The sequence below is a fragment of the Ischnura elegans genome, chromosome 2 (genome assembly GCF_921293095.1).
Source record: "Ischnura elegans chromosome 2, ioIscEleg1.1, whole genome shotgun sequence".
NCBI classification, from domain to species: Eukaryota; Metazoa; Arthropoda; class Insecta; order Odonata; family Coenagrionidae; genus Ischnura; species Ischnura elegans.
The window spans coordinates 116309681-116332904 of NC_060247.1; the positions used below are offsets into that span (position 1 = coordinate 116309681).

The 23224-nt window shown below is 38.7% G+C and overlaps 1 protein-coding gene across 2 annotated transcripts in view; it reads left to right on the top strand.

Moving 5' to 3' along the window:
- LOC124154466 (sortilin-related receptor-like) overlaps positions 1–23224 on the top strand; it is an 81967-nt gene that overhangs the window by 53513 nt on the left and 5230 nt on the right. The window contains exons 16-21 of one of the 2 annotated variants that reach the window (XM_046528215.1): positions 3907–4035; positions 5430–5548; positions 11401–11538; positions 12079–12277; positions 20170–20379; positions 20824–20975. In XM_046528215.1, coding sequence (XP_046384171.1) covers positions 3907–4035; positions 5430–5548; positions 11401–11538; positions 12079–12277; positions 20170–20379; positions 20824–20975 — 947 coding nt within the window. The remainder of the gene's footprint in view (positions 1–3906; positions 4036–5429; positions 5549–11400; positions 11539–12078; positions 12278–20169; positions 20380–20823; positions 20976–23224) is intronic. The other variant, XM_046528216.1, reaches the window with a different exon arrangement.

Consider the following 23224-nt stretch of genomic DNA (forward strand, 5'->3'; position numbering starts at 1 on the left):
AATTAATTACCAAAGAAAGGGTTTTCTGGGAGGACATGGGCAGACTTATACAAAATTTCATCCGAACCTGTGATATTTGTCAAAAGACAAAACATTCGAATCGCGCTTACCCATGGGATGCGATGCGAAATATAATTCTGACGCAACCGCGGAAGGTGTGCGCGCTCAATTTGTTCGGACCCCTACCGAAATCATGAGGAGGGAACAAATAAGTTTTGGTCGCTGTCGGTGTGTTTTCACAATTTGAACAAATTTATTCTATTAATAAACCCATGAGTAAAAATTGTTTGTCCCACTTTCAAAACCAATATGTAAAAAATGTGGAAGCCCCCAGAGACTCATATGCTTAATTCTAAAAAGCTTGGGTAAAGCTACTTGGTCAATAGCTCCATACCCTTCAGAGACGACGTTCCGCGTCCGCCATCGGCAGCAGGGCCAACCTGCGTCAAGAACGCCAACCGGCATTGTCCGGCAACAGAGCTGCGGATCTACACCCGCTACGTCTACGCCAAACTCCCGTCGCTAAAAGGGCACCCGAAGGGCCGCGGTTGGCTGGGCTCTTACCTACTTTCGAGCTTGGTCACTGCGGTTCTCACCATCGGGTGGCGTTATAAGGGATTGAACGAACTACGGCCGTTAAACAGTTGAAAGAATATTAATTCCCCAAGGCCGTACTCTTTGATGGGCAGATGGGAGTGAGAAGTAATTATGCTAACACGGGTAGTGATGGACAAGATAAGACACTAACTGTAAATACAAACTTGAAACTAACACACGCACCCCGCGGATTTGCTCTAAGGAACAAATGGCCGCGTAGGACATACGCACTCACTCACTCCGGTTTTTGAAGCTCTCGCTTACGACATTGACCCACTCACACAAAAGAAAAAGACAAATGATAAAATAAATAAAACACGCTCTCACTCACGCACCTCGCGGGTTTGCTCCAAGGAACAAATGGCCGCGTAGGACACACGCACTCACTCACTCAGACTTTCTTCCAACCGCTCCGTAATTTTCCATTTCCCCCCCTTTTTCCTTATCCCAACGACTTCCTTACCCCTACTCCTTCCCCCACCCCCGCAATTCTTGACCCACCTCAGTATTGGCTCCTTACCTCCCCCAACCCCTGACGTTCGACCAATTACAATGAATCTACTGTATATGTAATTCAATGATAGTAAGCAATGGGGAACTTGCATGATTTTTTTTTATTTCATAGGCGGACAGAAAATTATTTTCTGAATACAGCAAAGAAAACCGCATGTAAATCTGAGTTTTCCTTCGCGAGTTATTTAATGATAAATATAACGAATTTTAAAGCGCGGGAAAAACTCCCTCACCCCCCAAGCCACTGCCGACGAAGCCTCGATGACGTCAAAGGTGCCTAAACATCACGCGAAGCTATTGTTATGATTGTTTGTAATAGTCGCCAGCAGTTGTGAGAGCTTCGTTTGTTAGACGTGTTGGTTATTTTATATTTAAAGATAAATATCCGACGATAGAGGCTTGGAAGCCCTCGTATTTTGCATTATTTATAATATTAATATCTGAGTAAGGGCATAAAATATAAAACTGGAGCAGTTAAACCAAAAATTTGATAATACCTAAATAACATCGTTGTAGGAGTCTGAGCCACGGCCATTGGAAGGGGGATACGTCAATTGTAAGTTGATGTTATCGACGGCATATCATTCATTTAAGTATGTAATTAGAACGATTTTGATGTTTACTAATGTCCGCTTAGCTTTTATATACAATAACTTCATCCGTTTATTCGTAGGTACCGGAGAATTCGTCGTTTAGGACTGTCTGTGCTTGTATTATGGGGTGAATTCCAGTCAATGCAACTTTTGCTCGCTGATTGGAGACATCTAGGAACATTTTTGTGCCAAAATAGTGTTATTTTTAACGTGACATCTCCCGTTAAGCTACTGCTAATAATCACAGTGCCAGTGGTTGTAATGCACAAAGTTTGACAAGGTTGAAAAATATCGGCCAAGAGTTTTCAGTGTTCCATCGTGATTGAATTGTAAAAAGTGCTATTACGCTATCGATAAATGTCGAACAGTAGTGTAAAAATTGTCAGTGGCGTGCTAATCTCCATTGTTCACCGTAGATATGACATTTCACGATCACGCTATTGAAATAAAAACTAGGTGTGAAGTTTGTTATTCCATTATTTCAACGAATAGTAGTGAGAAATGTCACTTGTGTGGGCTAATTTAAGGGTTTAAATCAGTGAATAAATAGTTGTATTCATCATAACGAGTTCTGTTATTGTAAGTTGTACGTGATGAATATAAGAATGTGATAGTGACATCCAGTTTTTGATAAGAGTATTTGCCTATTTCCCATTATATTTTTATGGTATATGCTAGTGTATATTGTTTATGGATATACCTATATCATTGAAATAGGTTGTAGCTTGTGTGTGTTGGCAGCGGAACCGATTCGCGATCTCACATGTGGATTGTGTGCCGACTGTTTTGCTGTGAATTCGTACCGTATGACGAATAGGACTACCTTCTCCGTTAATCCGGCGTTGCCAAATTCAACAGCACAGCTTACTCTAATGTCAACAGCACAGCTTACGATCGTTATCCTCCAGTATTACAAGTTTCTTTTAGAACTCGATTTGCCGCCGACGTATAGCAATAATTTGTCTTAACAAATTCCACGAGGGTCGTAGCATCAATTTTTGGTGTCCTAAAAAAAGGCTGGTGTCCTAACACCCCATGCCACACGCCTTTTAGGCGGCTTGCGGGGTATTATGTTGACGTAGATGAATTTCAGGTGTACTATTCGAACGAGTGGCAACGTTATCATCCATTTTTCTGATAACCAAAACACACGAAGTGAAACGCTTGTACTTCATCATCCCGATGCCGCATTATTAATATCCCAAGTAATAATCTAGGCACAATAGCAATAGGAAAACTTGCCCAAGAATAACAGAACAAAATAAAGTGACGATGAGCGGCTAAATACCCCCTAAAAACAAATTTTACACCATGCGCTCAGCGTATTTCCCTACTCCCTACGGTTGTTTAGGCACCTATGACGTCACGCCTGGCCTCGGCAACGCTCGGGTGTCTTCGCGCAGTGGTCGGCTCAGAGAAAATTTTCTCGATTTTAAATGCAATTTTTTTATTTCTTTTGATGTTGAATGGAGAAACTGAAGGTATTTTTGCGACCTAATGTATCCATTTGACTTATTCAAAATAGTTTTTCGAGCAATCTACGACCCATGCAAGTTCCTCATTTCATTGTTGTGGGAGTGGAAATCAATTGAAGAAGTTGATCCAGTGTCGAAGCGATTTCTGCTTCCATGTAGCCTCACTATGTTGTTGCAAAAGGTATTTATTAAAATGTCATTGAAACTAAAGTGACTATATTAACAGGTATTTATCTTTTGAAGAAAACCAATATATACCATTAACAATACATAGTATAGATATTTCGTAAGTTATGTTGTAGCATATTTTCTTAGGTAGTTTATATTCTATATCCTTTATCTTATTCATTTTTGATGCATGAGACTTTTGTGCAAATAAACAATATAGTCGTTGATATTAAACCCTTTTATATATAATTAATTTACTATTAAAATTTTACATCTTTTCTTATTGGCTTAAAAGTAATGTTCATTACGTTTAAGCCAGTATGAAACGATGTATCCCAAGATGAGGAGTTGCTTAGCATGCCGAACGTGTGGAAGTGGACATGTGGCACGTAAAAAATTTTCTGGATTTTATGGAGCAATTAATTCTTTATCATAAATTATTCCCACCTCACTCAGTACAGAGTCGATCTTTGGGATTTGCTCTTCTCTTTCGAGTGATGCTCAATTCAAGTTTTGAGTGCAGTTTATGACCTTATTGTTGCTTCCCTCCTCCTTTGCAGCGCTTGTCACATGCAATGACCAGCATTTCACTTGTGACAACGGGAGGTGCATCTCAAAAAAATGGGTGTGCGACAAGATGGACGATTGCGGTGACGGATCAGACGAAGCGGGCTGCCCCGACTGCAAGCGTGAGTAACTACCCAACCTTGAAATCACTCCACGGAGTTTTTTTGTTGATTAAATCTTATATGTTTGCTCGCTACAAGACTAGTCTGTGTGCCTGACCATTATGCAAAAGCCTCATATTGTTATCACAAGTTAGGGAAATCAGAGAATTCAGGGTAAAGTTAGGGAACTTCCTCCATGAACTTCCGGAAATTTTGTGTCACGATGATCAAATCAAAATAGCCAACAAGCAAATACGCAGGCTTAGTTCCTACATCTTTAGCATGAAAGATGTGGTGAATTTGCCATTGAAAGTAGGAAAATTCCACATTATCTTGTCAGTGAAAAAAGTGTACTTACTTATCCACCACAGATAGTAGTGCATAAGTATCTTCCTGCATAGAATCTAAAAATTTTGGATCATTCCCTCATTCAATGATTGAGCTTTATTTGTCGTATAAGGAGGAAGTAAAAGGATGCAATCGTTCTAGACTTTCTGAATGTATTGTGACGGGCGGCTTACACTTGAGATCTCAGGGCTGGGCGATGTAGGAAAACAAGCGGATAGCATTTGATTAACGAAAGAGATACCGGAAACGGTAGTAGGGGATAAAGATACCTCTATCCACCTTAATGCAACTTATGCACCGTAAAAAATCACAATCTAACGAGCAAGATTTATTTCCACGTATAGTTAGTAGGGGACCCAAATTTACTCAAATTGACGCAAAAGAAATGCATGACCATAAAAAAACAAATTACCGTTTAAAAATGAGAATTCGCAGGCAACAGCAAGAATAAGACTTTACGATCAAGGCGTAAGTTTTTTATACAAATATTAAAATATCGCAAACACACTGCAAAAGGAAACTTTTTGAAGGTGGCGAAACGAAACTTCAGTCTTTCTTTGTTCATTTTTCAAACTTGATTCACAGATAGAAACAAGGGGACAGGTGGGGGGATCGTCGGATGGTAGGAAAACTTTCGGTCTTACGTCACTGATGACAAAGTTGGTGCTGTAGGTGAAGACGCACTCGTGGGCTACGTCAGGCTCCCAGGAGTGGGCTCTGTGGCTGCGAAGGAGTGATGTTAATGGACCGCAGTAGCTGATACAGAAAAAATATTCAATGGTGGCGCAAAAGATATCTTGAGTTACCTTTACTCTTATCGTAACAGAAAATAATCAAGTCACATGCAGAGTTTAAGAAAATTGAATTCAAGAGAATATACACACATACCAGACAATGCCATCTGATGATATAAAAAATGTTATAATTGTGGTTCTGTAGTAATCATCTGTCAAAAAATTAGCACTTTTTAAATATTCGATGAAAAGGCAACGTGGATTTTGCCCTCTTGCAAGTACGGTGTGTTTGTCTATGCCTCTGTGTGATAACCTCTCCCCTCCGTCTTGCAGCTGATGAGTTCAGATGTGATAGACGCTGCATACCGTGGGAGAGGCGCTGTGATGGCGAAGCAGACTGCATTGATGGCTCCGATGAATCAGACTGCAATTGCAAACGATGGCAGTTCACGGTGAGACAGAATGCAGATGGAGTTGATTGTCTTGTGCTGTGAGCTTGAGTGTTGCATGCTCATTTGTTTCAGAAGGCTGAATGCAATGCCAAATCATTCGCAGGAGTGTATTGAGTGCACCCAAAGGAGTGATCGTCACCCTAAGGTGTAATCTAAATTGTAGAATATGTTAAAATATCAATTTCCCCGATAGCACAAAGTAAGAGTGTTTTCCGTTTCTTATGGTTTTCTTACGGAAAAAATTGATAAGCAGCTTATTGTAAGCCAAGGGACTTATATTTGGCAAGGATAAGATTTCAGGGAAGAATAGGTAAGGAATGCCGTCAAATATCCTCAGATTAACAAGTCGCTTCTGTTGGAGCGCCAAAGACGGCAGAACAGCGTACTACACATTCTACGTTGCTCAGCCCGACATGAATTTAAAGCCTACAGGTGAAATTCACTGACCATGAGTCTTTATAACAGCTGAACAACTGATGACAGATTTTCCCGTAAATAGAAAAAAATTAACAACGACCAATGACTGGCTGGTGATGATGCAAAGCATAAATACAAGTACTTTTTCTTAGTGGCGGAAAGAAAAAAAAAACATCCGGGGGAATCGAACGTGTGATCCCTAGACCAACGTTATTGTAAGCTGATCATTACACCGCGGCATCCGTTAAGAAGCTAAGGCGTAGTTACCACTTTAAACCAATTATATGGAAAACCTTAGCTGCTGCTTGCATGAAATAAACTGAAATTATTCAAGGTCCACACAATCTAAAATTTATGAATTTTAATTTATTGCCTGATAAACCGATGAATAAAATAAGTATATTAGAGATTCCTTGCCGGCATTTTACATTCTACGTCGCTATTCATGAGAAATTTTGTGATGAAACAAAAAGGAAGACAATGGCAGGTTCCACAATTTAATTAATACTGCGACCGGTTTCAATACATGGTATCATCATCAGGCACTTTTGGTATAACAGTTTCCACTTATATAGTAGTCATGAGGCATGGGGGGGTGGAGGAGATAATAGGGGAATGGTTAACAGCGTCAAGGATTGGGTGTTAGGGTGGGGAGGTTAAGGGGGATTGGTTGGCAGTGTCAAGTCGGGGGCCAGTAGAAATGGGAGGGGAGCTGGAGTATGTAGGCGGGGGAGGAAGGGGAGAGTGGTCAGGGTTGTGAGGGAAACTTAGAGGGGGGGTATGGTTGAGAAAACACATTGAGAATGGGGGAATTCAAAGAATACAATTGTTCGTTCACTAACATTACCGACGGGGAATGTTGGCCTCGAAGAATTTCTAGTTGCTCCAAGGCGTCGCGTCTGGCGCCGTTGCTCCACCCTTCCCTTCCTCCCCCGCCTACATACTCCACCTCCCCTCCCATTTCTACTGACCCCCGACTTGACACTGCCAACCAATCCCCCTTAACCTCCCCACCCTAACACCCAATCCTTGACGCTGTTAACCATTCCCCTATTATCTCCTCCACCCCCCCATGCCTCATGACTACTATATAAGTGGAAACTGTTATACCAAAAGTGCCTGATGATGATACCATGTATTGAAACCGGTCGCAGTATTAATTAAATTGTGGAACCTGCCATTGTCTTCCTTTTTGTTTCATCATGAAGGAGTTCCATCATGTTTCGCCTGACACGATTGAATTTAGAAAGAAATTTTGTGTTTTTCTTTCGACCGTGGTTTCGCCATCATTTCATGAATATGAATAGTTTTCAAATTATTGCTGTATGATGTTATTTCTCCTCGTAATATAGAGTAAAGAATAAAAATATTGATCTTATACATAAAAGCCTCAGTGAATACTTAAAAACGATGAAATAATAACAACATCTACGGAGGTGCTGAAAATTTGGCCTCCATTTTGTCATCACTACATGTTTGTCGGCCTGGCCTTAAGGAACCCATAAGAAAAGGTCAATAAGCTTACTTATAAGCGCCTTCCTTATTTCTTCCTTTCACCTTATCACAATGACTTATAATGTGCTGGCTGGGTTACCAAGTCAAGTAGGTATGTTCTTTAGAAATCACAAATATTTAATTTTCATCAACTTTAGTGAATAGTAATAAATAGTAAATATAAGAACTATAATCGACTTAATAAGATCTATATAGGACCTGTGTTATTAAAAAATAGCCCACGATATGGGCTGTTCAAAACCACTAGTTTGCATATAGTCACTAATAGCATGATTCCCTTACCTCAGTTCGAGTTAGTCTTTAAATTATAAGAAAAGTTGACAAAACAAACATTTTCGTCATATACATGTGCGTAAAGGCATAAGCTCCCAGATTGTCTTCATCGGTTTCCTTTCCTTCCGCTATGCAGCAGTATTTCCCAGCGCTCACTACATACCCCTTCGGATCTAAAATTATGGTGCACGGTATTGCCACGCCGTACGGTATTACCCCGGTCTCCCCTACGCTTAGCATCATATAATTTTAATATTTTGTGGCAAACAAGAAATGTTTCACTGAGCAGCTATTTATGGTTAAGGGTAGAGGTTTTTCAATGGATTTGCAGATCTTTAAGGACACTGGAAGCATTAGTGAAATTAGACAATGCAATATTTCCACTGAATTTATTCTTGCACTACAAATTTAGTTGTCATTACGACATATTCAAGTGCATTACGTAGAAATTATTAAGAGTGTAAGAGGAAGGATGGGGTTTGGATTATGGGAAGTGGGAAGATTGAAGGCTGCGGTAGAAATGGTCGTTTCTTCGGGCCTGGGGAGAGGAAAGGAGGGAGAAGGGTTCCAGGATGATGGTATCACGTGCAACTTCACCTTTGTCCCCCCATTCCACTCCTGAGACACTAAAAAACATCCCTTTCTCCCACAATCCCAACTTTCTGACACCCAAACCCTATCCTTTCTCTAACCACCCCTCTTCTATAGCAGTAGGATGTATTCAAAGAAGAACTTGAGTGCACTTGATACACTTGGAAATTTTATTGTAACAACCAAATGCATCGCACGAAAATAAATTCAGTGGAAATATTGCTATGTCTTATTCAACAGATAATTATAACTTCCACGACATCATATCACATATCATACAAGGTACCAGAAGTGTCTGTCTTGAGAGGGTGAATTATTATATTGAATCCATGAATGTGATCAACTTGAACCACTTACGCTTACGGTATATAAATGGGATTTTTATGAGAAATATTTAACACACGATGGGGATCTCAGTATTCAGTAAAACGTAATGGGTTTTTATTGAGTCAATGGAATATTTGCGAATAAAGAGAATGCACCTTTCTTCGCTCCTCATGGAATGAATGATGCGAATCAGAGCGATTCAATCCCATAAATTATCTAAATGTGTATCATAAAATATCTCACAATGTGAGCAGGAAAGTGAGTCAAGTGGCAAAGATGAAGCAGCCGGCTGAACAGTATGCCCTGGTGCTCGTATTGCGGCCATAAGCACTTCGTGGTTCAATTAAAAAAACTACATTGGTGTGGTAAGAATCAGAATGGAAAAAGGATGTTTCCATTTTGTAGGCTATTTTTACGCATTCGCTTCACTTTGTTGATGAAGTCTATTCTGGGGTCAACTGTCTGACATCTTTCATAATGTTCAGTCAGTCATTATTCATGCCTACAATAAACCTCAACAAAGCGTAGTGTTAGCTGTCTCAAATCATAGACGCAGAGGTGAAAAATTGTCAGAGCGCTGGTATACTTTGTCCCCACCTGTGGCCATCGTCATATCGTCATTTAGGTGTAGATTTCTTCTCAGCCTGCAGAATATTTTTGATGATAGGCCGCCTAACTAAGCATCCATTATTACAATCTTTGCAACGGAGCATGTATACTTAAGGAAAAAATTGCCAATGATTTTCCCATCTTGCATTAGAATGCTTTTCGTATCTGAAGAGAATGAGAATGAATTTGTATAAGTAAACCGAAAACATCTGCACATCATAAGATATGGAAAATACATCAACTAATTATTCTAATTCACTGTTTTTGTGATTCCTATTAATTTCCCTAAGCCTTGCACTTATTGTTAGCCATATTCTACGTATCTTTTCTCCAATGGCATCAAATTCCATTTTACTTTTTCCATTTTTTTTCATTATCTATTCAAGCCTGCATGTACAGCTCATTCACTCTGGTATCTTAAATAATCATTGAACGTGTGCATTGAATTTGTCAACTTTTCCTTTTCCTTCCATCTAATTTCTCCCAAGTATCCCAATGAGTATCCCAAGTCAAAATTGAATTTTATTTCATTTGCTACTTCAATTTTTCAGGTTAAACCTTATTATATATTGCAATTCCTTCATCTATCATTGCGTAGTGATTGCCAAAGTTGTATTCCATTATAATTACATCATTCTAGGTTATAGTTGGTTTCATTGCTTTTAGTTTCTTTTTGCATGTGGGGACGTTAACCCTATGCAGAACCCATGACCTGAACGACCTCTATGGTATCTCGCCTTGTCTGGCAAGTCAGGTGAACTTTAAAGAGCTTGAATGTCCTTGCCTGGAATTTGGAACTGTTATCCTACTGCTATGCTGCTGAAATATGCCATCCTATGTAATTAGCAGATATAATTGATAATTCTTCGAATGTAGTCATGAAAATTGCCATAATTTCATTTTAAGGTGAAAAGCTATACATATTAGTATTAAATTAGCAGAATAAGATAGATGTTCATGTAAAAAAATATTTTATGATTATATTTGGTTGAACCGTAGACCTACATTATACGTTACCAGTAGACCAAAATTGAGCGGCATTTGCTTCTACCATAGACTAAATGTAGACCTACTCTTATAAATAACATGTTGTAATTGATACATATGAGAATTGTGGTATAAGCATGCTTCTTATAAAAATTCTCTTATAAGAGTATTTAAGAGAAAAATGCCCAATTTCTAATAAGAAATGTTCCCACCGTATTGGAAATAATCAATTTAAAAATATTCAATTGAACCGTTCTATTGAAAAGTGACTAATTTCAATTGAATTTTTTTAAATGTAAAATATTCAGTTGATAAATATTCAATTGAAATTTGTCGTTTTTCAATTTAACGCTTCAATTGAATTTTTCAATTGAGTTTTTTTCAGCTGAGTCCAGCTGAGAAATTTTACAAATATGCAAATGCATCCAATATGGTAAATTTATAAGGTAGGATATACTTAAAATATGAATTTCACGAATCCTGATTTCTATAAATAAATAAAATATGTAAAAAGAAATTAAAGTTGAGATCTTTTTTGAGGCAGTGCCATGAAAACTCAATAGGCCTTTCCACATCTTCCATCATTCCTAACAATCTTGAATAGTTATCGAAAAGCTATCCAATTATGCCATGATAGAAGACCAACATCTATACCAACTTGGATGGCTTTTTCACGAATATAATACCGCCGCGAGCTAATTTTCCTTTTTCTGAAGTCCTGAACATATCTCAGGGCGAGAGGTATGTTTCAAATAATTGGTGAGACATATGCCAGGCTTCACTTGTGCTCACATATCGCAGCCTGATCTTCAGGATTGTTTGCTTGCGTATGTAAAGGAAAAAGCAGACAAAAACCCCGTGGATGTTTAAACAGAGCTGTGTGATACCTCATAATGAAGGCTTTAAATTCTTTGTTTGAACCATATGTGCCATGCATGTAGTATCTTTGATTGATAGCCAATTTAAACTCTTTAATAGCTCAATTTATACAGTTTACTCTATTCATGGTTTAATTCCTTTCTCACAGGTCAGCAACTGCGATGCCCATTGCCAAATCTTTGTCTCTAATGAGTAACAAATTCATAAATTACAAAAATTGGTGTTATCATATCTGTATGCCTTTTTTATTTTAGTGCAAAAATAAGAAGAAATGCATATTTCGAGGTTGGCAGTGTGATGGCATGGCTGATTGTCAAGACGGCTCTGATGAAGTCAACTGTACATCCACAACGAACACGACGACCACAACCCCTATTCCATTTCTACCGACGGTATGTACACATCTGTATAATATCTCATTTCATATAACAAAGGAATTTCTGAGATTTATGACTATCATTCATTAGGATTTCTTGTAATTTATATTTGGATAAAAATTAAAATCCAAGTGAAAAGATTTGCATTTTTCTTTTAGAGCGAATCGTTTTACCTGTGTGGTGATATGATAGAAAAATTCTTTGAGTAGTATGTAGTTGCTTTTGTTTTTTCTATGAGCATGCCAGATGATGATGATTTAAAGCGAAGACAGAAATGAATTCTACATTTTTGGGTCTGCAGTCTGCAAAATCCATGACCAGAGCCTTAAATCATGGTATGAAAAAAAATGAAACCTTGAAGTGAGAGGGTCGGCATGATAGGGATGAAAGAAGGGAGGGCATACGTTTCATCACTGTCTCTCTCACTGTCACTGCTATCAACCGCAATATTCTGTGTCCATTTATGTGCTTCAGGTGCATGTAGCGGGAAATAATTTCGTTATGGGTTTCCTCGTCCGTTGTTTTTGTACTTTCAGCACTCATTTTCTACTGCAGGGTCCGTGCGCTGAATGGATGTTTCGCTGCAGTAGCAACAAGTGCATCCCATACTGGTGGAAGTGTGACATGTTCGACGACTGTGGGGACAACAGCGATGAGATTGGCTGTGGCGATGAACAGAAGAAGACAACATCAACCACGGTGTCAAGCACCCCCCAGAAAGTGTGCCACAAGGGCCAGTTCCGTTGCTTATCAGGTGAGACTCCAGCTTCTCAATCCTACAATTAAAAGAGGGTCTACGCCCTATTGCAAAATTTCAATTGAAAAAAATTAAACTTAAATTTGTCACACTTCAATTTAACGGTACAATTTAATGCAAATGAAAATTAAGATTAATTCTTCTAATGAATATTAGTAAATTCAATGGAATATTTGGGAATTCCATTGAATATTTCGGAATTCATATAACTAATAACCTCAGGCTTTACATTGTGAAACCTCTCCATATTGGAAGTAAGGAAATAAAACTTTGTTAGGTTCACTGTTATTTAATTTTGGGCACGGCCCGGGCTTCATTGCCCGTAACCAAGTTACGAAACCCGGGTCGTGCCCATAATTAAATAACAGTGAACCTTACAAAGTTTTATTTCCTTACTTCCTATTTGGGAATTCATTTGAATATTTGAGAATTCAATTGAATACTTGAGAATTATATTGGAGACTTTAGAATATAATTGGAAATCCAATGGAATCTTTTCTTTGAATTTAATTTGATTTCCTGATATGCAATTGAATATTCGTATTTTCAATTTAATATTTGGCAATTCAATTGAATTTTTGAAAATCCAATTGAATACGAGGAATTCAATTGAGAATTGGCATATACAATTGAAATTTTCAATTGATTTGGCAGATTGTTTCCAATAGGGCCAATTGATTGGTATTTTTGTTATGATTGGCGATACTAAGTCAGATGTAAGAAGGAGCACCTTTGATGTGGGAAATGGACAATTATATATCTGGTGGGCAACATACAATTGCATATTTTATGGGAGTGACTTAATTCATCCAGATGACTAAACATTAAGGATGGTCGGATTTGATACTTCGGAACCAATTATCCGCGGATATTGCCCTTCATCAGATACTTCGTATCCAAATTCGCTGAAGGCATCGGATCTGGATCCGAAATTTTAAATTTATGCTTCAGTGAATGCAGTACGAGGGAGTGGATAGAGTTCCAATCTACATCAACATAATACCCTGCGAGCCACTTCTAGTGTGTTTGGCAGGGGGTGAGGAATCACCAGCATGCAGCATGCAGTTGGACTCCAAAATGAGTTCTATCGCTGTCGTTATAATCTCTTATTGATCGTGGAAAAAATGACATTCTGAATCTGTCTGTTCTGCATATGGTTAACTTCGTCAGAAAAGACACTGCTCTTGAATTTATCTAAAAGGTTTAGTCTATTTTTCAATCTATGGTCCGACAGAGATTCCCATCATCATCATTGGTCAACAATCCTAGGATTGGTTTGACGCAGCTCTCCACTCAATTCTCCTATCAGCTAATCTTTTCACACCTACATATTTCCTCTCTTTCACATCTCTCTTTACTTGTTCCATATATTTTGTTTGAGGTCTTCCTTTTCCGTTCTTGCCTTTCACTTGTCCTTCGATGATTGTCTTCATCAGGCCATCATGTCTCAAGATGTGGCCTATAAGGTTGTTCCGTCTTCTTATTAAGATTTTCATGAGGCTTCTCTTCTCTCCTACTCTTCTTAGGACTTCCTCGTTACTAACTCGGTCGATCCATTTGATTTTCATTATTCTTCTGTGGCACCACATTTCGAAGGCCTCTATCCTTTCTTTCTCCTCTGCGGTCATTGTCCATACCTCACTTCCATATAGGAGCATACTCCAAATATGGGCTCTCATAAATATTTTCTTTACTTCTATATTTAAGTTTCCCGCTGTAAGCAGGTCTCTCTTTTGGTGGATTGCTCTCTTCGCCTGGGCTATTCTGCTGATAATTTCTTTCTTACTTCTCCCGTCAATAGTTATCTTGCTACCCAAATAACCGAATTCATCCACCTCTATCAGTTTTTGCTTCCCTATTTTAATGTTAGCCTTGACTTCTTCTCTTCTGCTGCATAATAAGATCATGGTTTTCTTCGTGCTTATTTTCAGTTGATATCTACCCATTACTCTACTCATATTAACTAGAATATTTTTCAAATCCGTCTTTGTTTCTGCTATAACGGCTATGTCATCGGCAAATCTTAGCATGCTAATTTTTTCTCCATGGATATTCACTCCCAATGCCTTTTATTTGATTTTATTAATGGCTTTCTCAATGTAAACGTCAAAAATTACGGGAGACAATGAGCAGCCTTGTCGCACTCCTTTCCTAATTCTTGCTTCTTCACTGCTGGGCCCTGATTTTATCACCGCTATTTGGTTTTTGTATAAACTGTGGATGATTCTTCAGTCATTTTGAAGAACCCCAATTTCCTTTAGGACTCCAAGCATTGTGCTCCAATCCACGTTGCCAAATGCTTTCTCTAAGTCCACAAACGCTACAAACGTTGGCTTGTTCTTTTCCATTATCTTCTCTAATGAGCAGTCTAATGGGCCAATATTGCTTCCCTTGTGCCTTTTTTTCTGGATCCAAATTGGTCCTCATCCAAGTACTCTTCTGCTTTTCGTTCTATTCTTCTATAGATGATCCTTTTCAGTATCTTCGACGCATGTGTAGTAAGGCTTACTATCCAAAAGTCTTCGCAGTTCTCCGCTCTTTTCTTCTTAGGAATAGGGATTATAATGTTCCTCTCGAAGTCCTTTGGTATGTAACCTGTCGAATAAATTTTACTAATGATTTGTATAGCTAATTCAACGTCTTCTCTCTTGAATTTTTAATTAGTTCTGCAGGAATGTCATCACTGCCAGACGCTTTATGTATCCTAAGGTCTCTTACAGCCGCATCAAATTCCGATCTTAAAATTGGGGGTCCCATGTCATCGGCATTCACTTTCCTCTCGTTTTCGATAGCATTCGTTTTGAGGCTGCTTCCTTTGTACAAATCTTCCAGATATTCCTTCCATCTCTTCCCTTTTTCTTCGTTTTCAATCACTAGTTCTCCGTTTTTGTCCCTAAGGGTATTACATCTTACGCTCCTTTCCTTAAAGTGATTCCTCACTATCCTATTGGCGGCCTCTACTTTTTTATGTTTAAGATTGCTTTGTACGTCTTCACAAATATTTTTCATCCACGTTTCCCTAGCCTTCCGCGCTTTACGAAATATTTTGTTCCTTATCCTCTTGTAACAATTCTGTCCTTCCTCTGTTTTCGCAGCCTTGTATTTTCTTCTTTCTTCAATGAGATCTAATACTTCCTGCGTGATCCATGGTTTTTTCATAACGACTCTTCTTTTACCAAGAACTTCCTCAACCTCTGCCTGCAGACCACTTCCAATGGTTTTCCAACTCTCTTCCATTGGTTTTTTGGTCGTATCCGTCCCTATTCTTTTTTCTGCAGCCTCTTTTAAAGCCAGTTATTGCTGAACCTCCTTCAATTTTTCAACCTGCCATATATTTTTCACGGCTCTTTTCATTTTTCTCTATTTAAGGTGGCATTTCATCATAACTAAGTTATGGTCACTATCGATATCTGCTCCTGGATAACTTTTGCAGTCCTTCACCTGGTTCCATAATCTTAGTTTCACTAGAATGTAGTCGATTTGGAATCTTCTAAGGTCCCCTGGCACCTTTCATGTGTATCTTCTTCGCCGGAGGTTTTTTAATAAAGTATTGGCTACCACTAGCCTGTGCTCAGTGCAGAATTCAAGTAGCCTTTCTCCTCTTTCATTTCGGTTACCTAACCCATATTTCTCAGTTATAATTCCGTCTTGACCTTCGCCGATGACGGCGTTCCAGTCACCTAAAATAATATGATTTACTTCCCCTCTTACCTGCTTGATATCTTCCGCTATATCTTGGTAGAAATCTTCTACTTCTTCATCTTCATAATCTGACGTAGGCATGTAAACCTGCACCACTACAGTAGCTACGGGTTTAGCATCTATCTTCATCATTACTATCCTTTCATTAAACTGCAGGTAGCTCTTAACACGCATACCGGCGCTCTTTCTAAGCATTGTGCCTACTCCAGCATTATCATTTAGCGATCCTGTGTGTATCATTCTATAGCTTCCACTCCAAATCTCCTTCCTGGGGCCACTTCATTTCGCTGATGCCCAATACGTCGAGGTTCGTTCTTCGCATCTCCACCTTCAAGTTATCTTGCCTACCGCAGGTAAGAAGTGATCTAACGTTCAATGTTCCTATCCTTAACATTCTATCACCTTTGACCGATGTACCCTCTCGAGTAGTCCCCGCCCGGAGATCCGAATGGGGGACTACTTTACCTTCGGAATATTTTACCCGAGAGAAGTAGCTACGACTCCTCGGGATGCTAATGTGGTGGTTTCCCCTTGCCTTCCACATCGCAGTATTACAGCCGTTAAGGTAATTGTTACCACGCCCGTAGTGAAAATTATGTCGCTGTACCGATCAGTATGGTCGCCACCTTCAAACATATGAAGAAGAGCTGCTGCCCTCTCCCCCGGGTGGTGAGAGGCATAATTGTTGGCGGCCCCTAGTCGCCAAGTTACGGTATATTCACAGGTTTCGGTATCATTTAAATGGTAGACATCTTCTACCTTACCCAAGGGTAGCCCAATACCCCCTCAGAACACCGCCGCTTTTTGTCCACGACTGCTTATTCGACGAGAAAATTTCCTTATCTCGCAGCTAACCTCTATATCTAAAGGTCGACCCACCATCCGCAACCCGGTGGACGCACTCGGTGGCTTTAAGCTCAGCCGCGAGCAACTGAGTTTATCTAAGAGGTCAGTTACACAAACAAGACTATCGTAACGACCTATCAAATACCTGGAAGCTCTTCTTTGCACGCTTTCTAACTCTGTTATTAGGCCTTTTTCATGAGGGTCCCAAACACTGGCAGCGTATTCCAAATGTGGTCTAATGAGGGAAAAGAAGCTGATTTCTCTCACTTTGTCGTCGCACTTTCCTAATATTCTTTTAACAAAATTCATTATACGATTAGCTTGACCGGTTATTTCTCGAATATGTTTATTCCACGATAGATCATTATTGAGTCTAACTCCTAGATATTTCACGGATTCAACAGTCTATAATTGGGTACCCCGAGTTATATAGCTACGTTGTAGACAGTTATTCTTCTTCCAGAAATTCGTTACGACGCATTTTTCCAAATTTAATTCCAACTGCCAAGCATCGCACCACGCTTGGATTGCAGCAAGGTCATTTGTTAGTTCATCTACATCTTTGCTGGAACGGATTTCCCTGTAAACTACAGCGTCGTCAGCAAATAATCGTAACTTACTGTGTACTACTTCGCCAATGTCGTTTATATAAAGAAGGAATAGGAGTGGGCCAATGACACTACCCTGAGGGACGACAGAATTGACTGCAACCTCATTGGAGAATGCACCGTCTAATACTACTCTTTGGACGCGGTCGCTCAAAAATTCTCTTATCCAGGAAATGACATCTTCGTATAGACCATAATATTTCAGTTTTATTATTAACTTTCCGTGGGATACTTTATCAAATGCCTTTTTGAAATCAAGAATAATCGCGTCTACTGGAATGTTGTCTTCTCCGGAGACTAAATTATCGTGAGCGAAAAGCGCTAACTGAGTTTCGCACGATCTGCTTTTCCTGAATCCGTGTTGTGTTTCATTAATAAGTTTTGCTCGTCTAGGTGTCTCATTACGGAGCTGACTACGATGCGCTCAAGTTCTTTGCATGAGATGGACGTTAAAGATATCGGCCTGCAATTAGATGGCTGTTCCTTGTCTCCACTTTTCAATATTGGCGTTACATTAGCGACTTTCCAGTCATTAGGTACTTCATGTTGCTTGATGGATTTACTGAATATTACTTGCAAGTAGGGGGCAATTTCAGAGGCTAGTTCTCTATAACGCGAGAAGGGATTCGTCCGGACCAGGTGATTTATTTGGACTGAGCGATTTCAATATATTTTCTATTCCGTGCGCACTAATGTCAATAGGCGGCATCTTTCGTATGCAGAGATTGTCAACGGTCTCGGGTGAGTTCTCGGAAGGCTCGGTGAACACGCTCTTGATGTAGGAATTTAATAAATTGGCTTTATCGCAAGTGTTTGTCAACACATCTCCATTGCCCTTTCTCAGCAAACATACGGTAGATCGTTTGTCTTGAACTTTCCTAACATATGACCCAAATGCTTTTGGGTTATCCCGTAACTGCTCTACCATCTATTCGCATGCGCCGTCGCACTGCGATGCTTGTCCGACTCAAGAAGCATTTTGTTTAACAGCTCTCTTGCGAGTTATGCAACAGAATATCTGCCGCGGGGATATCTACCGCATCGCTCTCACATTTTTTCCTTTCCGATACCACGCATTCGAAAATCATTATTTTCGAAGGAAAATATCAAGTTACAAGGGAAAAATGGAAGCGTGTTTCATCCGTACCCCATGTCACCAACTGACTTTTTTCATCTTACTTGCTTCAATTCTCCGTTTCTAGTGAGCAAATGCTAGGTGAGTGACTTACTGGATCCGAAGATGTCTCGATAGCTTTCGTCAATTGGATGATGTGCCCGAGATTAAAAAAAGAATGAGACCAAACGCGTCGCATTTCTAGCATATTTAGTTTTTTTAAGCTCAAATTGATTGAAAGAAAGTCCTTTCAGTTACAACATGACTATACCAATTTTCAACAATGTTCAAGCAGCAGAATGTTAAAAAAACAAGCGCTGTATCAGTTCCGTCAAACAAGAAGATAAGGCCCGGAAACTCCAGCTGTATTTATCAAATAGGTGCCCGGCTTCGCTTTGAAGGCAATGACGTCACAAAATAGCAAGATCTAACATGTTCGTCCTTGAATCCCTCATTCGTAGTGTCGTTGCTTGAAAGACAGAGGGAGCGCGCTCCTTCCCCTCCACCTCTCCTTCACGCGATTCTGCTACCCACCCCTTCCTCTCGCTAAGCGGTCTTCTCGTTCTGTTACCGCAATTTGTTGCACGTGTCGCTAATGTTGTTCTAAGCATTGTCAATTGTGTTGCAGTGTTGCGCAGTTGCAATTTAATTTAAGAATTACCGATAAAAATGTATTTCATTGTGCAAAACATTTTTATTGACATAAAGAGAACCATGTGCGTGCATGGTGACGTGAAACTATCGCGAGGAAGTTCGAAATCCATCTCAATGCAAGTGAAGCATTTGCAGGTGGAACACAAGTGAGTATGCGATGAGAAAGTGACAAAATTCGGGGGAAACTTATGCGAGGAATGTCAAAATTCAGTCAATGGTTAATTCGAAGATTGAAATCTATTTTCATTTCCAAACGCAAGCGTAACAGTTCACATACCGAGCGAGTAATGAATTTACCACTTTTTTAAAATTAGAAAGCTTATAAAAGTGATTTTTAATCAGTAATAATATTAATACATGTATGAAATCTGAATAGCATTCCTTTGATTGTATATAGCAAGAAGAAACTTTGAAAATGACTTCATTTTATAGCAGGCGATTGAAAATGCGTTAGGATCCGAAAATATCCGAAGACCCGGTCCGAAAATCAAGGATCCTAAACGGATCCGAAAAAGTCCTGGATTCGTCGTCCATCCCTACTAATCATGGAAGATTTGTATCACCTATGTTAGTTACCCCTCTTCCACCTGTTTATTTGCATGATATATCTAGGAGGTCTGAGGTCCACTGTAGTCTTGGAAATTATGAACAATTATAAGAGTTTAAATTTAATGCACATTTAAAAGATCATAATCAAAATCTCATACGTTTGCTCAGAAACATTTAGTCGGTGCAGCAAAGTAGAAGCTTAATGTGGAAAGGATTTAGTGATCAGGAAAAATATTTTTATACCTGCTATTGGATTTAAAATTTTTATTATAAGTTTTCATCAATAATCTTTGAGTATTGTTTGAAACTGGGAAATATTGATGTGTGTTTGGTATGAAATAAGGAAATGTACCTCTGGTTATGATTAGGAGGAAGTTGTGTCTGGTTTTAATGTCCCTGTGGAAAATATTATTCAGGTGAATGCATTCCGAGCGAATGGGTGTGTGACAATACAAGGAATTGTGACAATGGCGAGGATGAAAATAACTGCAAGGAGCTATGCAAGACTGGTCAATTCACGTGTCGCTCGGATCGCTTCTGCGTGCACATGACTCAAGTCTGTGATGGCATCGGTCATTGCCCCGATTTTTCCGATGAGGCTGGATGTGAAGACAAGGTCAAGCTAAGTATGTTGTTATGACCTCCTCAGCAAATTTTCTGCCTTTTCTGGATGAGTTATGTTTGCTCAGCCTTCTTCATAGGAATAGTAACGGTCAAAAATGTAAATCGTAAAAATCAAAGGTAATTTTCTTTCGTTGAACAATCGACGGGAGGTTATTGTTACAATAAGGAGTCTAGACTCCGCACAAAAATGTGGTATGGGAGAACTTTCTACTCCAAAGGCAGTATTTCTACTCGTAGGGAGCGGGGAATTTTTCTGCTTTGACGGCCTGTACACCCCGCATCATTAATTATTGGCATTATGTTTGTTAGCATTATGGTGGTGAGTAGTGAAGTATGCTATGATAATATGTTACTCTTTTATTAAGTGATTGTCACAAATTTATAGAAATGAAATGAGAGAAGATGGAAAAATGGAGACTCAATCTGCTTCTGACTTCAATCCACAGATACTTCATCCCCCTCTTCTTGTCCGCGGGGATTCTTCCGGTGTGATTTTGGTAGCCGCTGCATTCCTTTGGACAAATCCTGTGATGGGACACAAGACTGTGTTGATGGCTCAGATGAAGTGGATTGCAGCAAGTCTCCTCCGTTATACCAGGTATGCATGCGCCTTCCTCTTAACCAGTGTGAAATGGAAGTGGTTTGGTTGAATTGTCAGTTTCCAATTGGGATTGGTATTATTTTTGGAACTTGGGTTGGATCATTATCTATTAAAAACCTCATTTTATACATAATCTTATGCCTGTTTCATTCCTGTTTGGAATATTCTATCATATTATTGTCAGTATCATTGGGGTGAATTTTTACCCACCCTAGGTTGTAAATGGAAATGTTTACTGAGTGGGATGAGTGCTGATAAATACCGGTAAAAGAAGTTAATATGAAGCAACAAAGTGGACCTCATGGTCTAATAAACCATAGAGGAAGTCATAAGTTCAATCTATGTGTTAAAAGCTTTGAAGTGTTTCATACATTTACTTACTTCCATACACGCTTTAACGTGTATCATACACACATTTACTTTCACGTAGAAAGTAAAACTATTCATGATGATAAATAGAATTTTCTGAGTTATGTATGCAGTAAACTCTCCATTATATGAAGCAGGATATTACAAAATTTTCGAAATTACGTAAAGAAATTGTAGCCCCCACGGAAAGTCTATGGTAAATACATGGCGCTATTCTAAAATACGAAATGTTATGAAATTACGAACATCTGGCTCAGTCCCCAGGGGCAAGTAGAATTCATTCATACGAAGAACGGCAACAAATTTTTCAACATAAAAATTAAGTTTACGCAGCCCTCCTAACATGAAGAATATTTCATGTGGACTCCAAATTTAGTTCTTATTTATGCAAGTTTGATGCCATGGTGGAAGTGGCGATGGAGAGCAAAGGAGATCACAGATATTTTTTGATAATATATTTTCATGTATATCGTAGTTTTCAAAAATAAATAAGTTATTTTGGAAAACTACGATACGCTCCACCTACCTCTCTGCCGATCGGCAGCAGCACGTCGACGTTTCAATCGAAGACTTTTTCATTGCCATCATGGCCGTTGATACCTACCTACCGGGTGTGATTTTCCGTGTTTATAAAATTTTCTCCTCTCTACACAGCGGACTTTTAAATTGAAAGCAGTTATTTGCTTTGCCCTTTTCACGCTACTATTTATTAACGATTAGGGTACGAATAATTTTTGGCGAGAAAAAGAGGAAAAGGTTTTCACTTTATCAATGATACTTTGCATAATTTTCAATGCGGGGGGAGGGGGGGGAACACACGACAATAAAATATTTCTTGAGAAATGATAAAACATGATTTGTAGGAAAAAAATGAATGTGGATAATAAAGATTCTCTCTTTATTTCCTCGATATCGGAAAATACCCTCTATCCTTTCTCCGGTAGAAACCATGCTTCTGTCAGCATAGAAGAAGAGAGACATACTATGCTAACATGGCATATCACGTCCAGCATAAATGGCTCTGTAGAAAATAATATATCCCGCGAAATTTATGATCGTGACAGAATCATAATAAAAATTAACTAATTAAAAAGATCGCACTTTCAATTTACAATACGGAAAGAACTACAGATAATTACCTGCGAAAGATATTTCGGAATTGGGCTAAGACCCTTGTTTTTCTTTTTATTTCTTGTCACTGAGCGATAGAGATGGCGACATAAATGGCGGTAACGCCGGCTGCAGTGAAAATTCCGTTGTTGTTGGAAACAAATACCTATCTCATGCGTAGATAATAGTTGCCATTCGCTACTGACCAAAAATTTCTAAGATTCAATCCTTGTACAAAAAATTTCTATTTGATATTTGGTCATGTTTTCTAAAGTGGACGGAAATTTCTATGGCATTAAGATCGTTGTTATTTAACTATAAAGAATAGAGAGTTAAGGGTGGTATAGTTATTTATCAATATTTTACACCATGAAATCAATAACAAAAAGTATTTCCTAATAAATTTAGTATATATATTTTTTTTAGATCACGAGATGTGGGTCAATTGTAAATATTATTTATTTTTTCCAAACTTTGCCAACGTTTCGGACATTATATTTGTCCATCCTCAGGGCTATAAAAATGATAATTTATGATACAAAATTAGTTAAATACAGGCAATTTTACAGTTGTTATACATTAAAATACATGGAAATACATATTCAAAATTTACCTTTAAGTCTGATGTTGTTTTTATTTATTTATTTACAATTTGGTTGCTTGGATTTCTTTCTTTGTTGGTTATGTCATTTATTAAATTATGATAAATTTTGCTAAGGTAAGTAATGTCTGTTCTTTTATTGCAGCTTTTTTTATTTCTGGATATG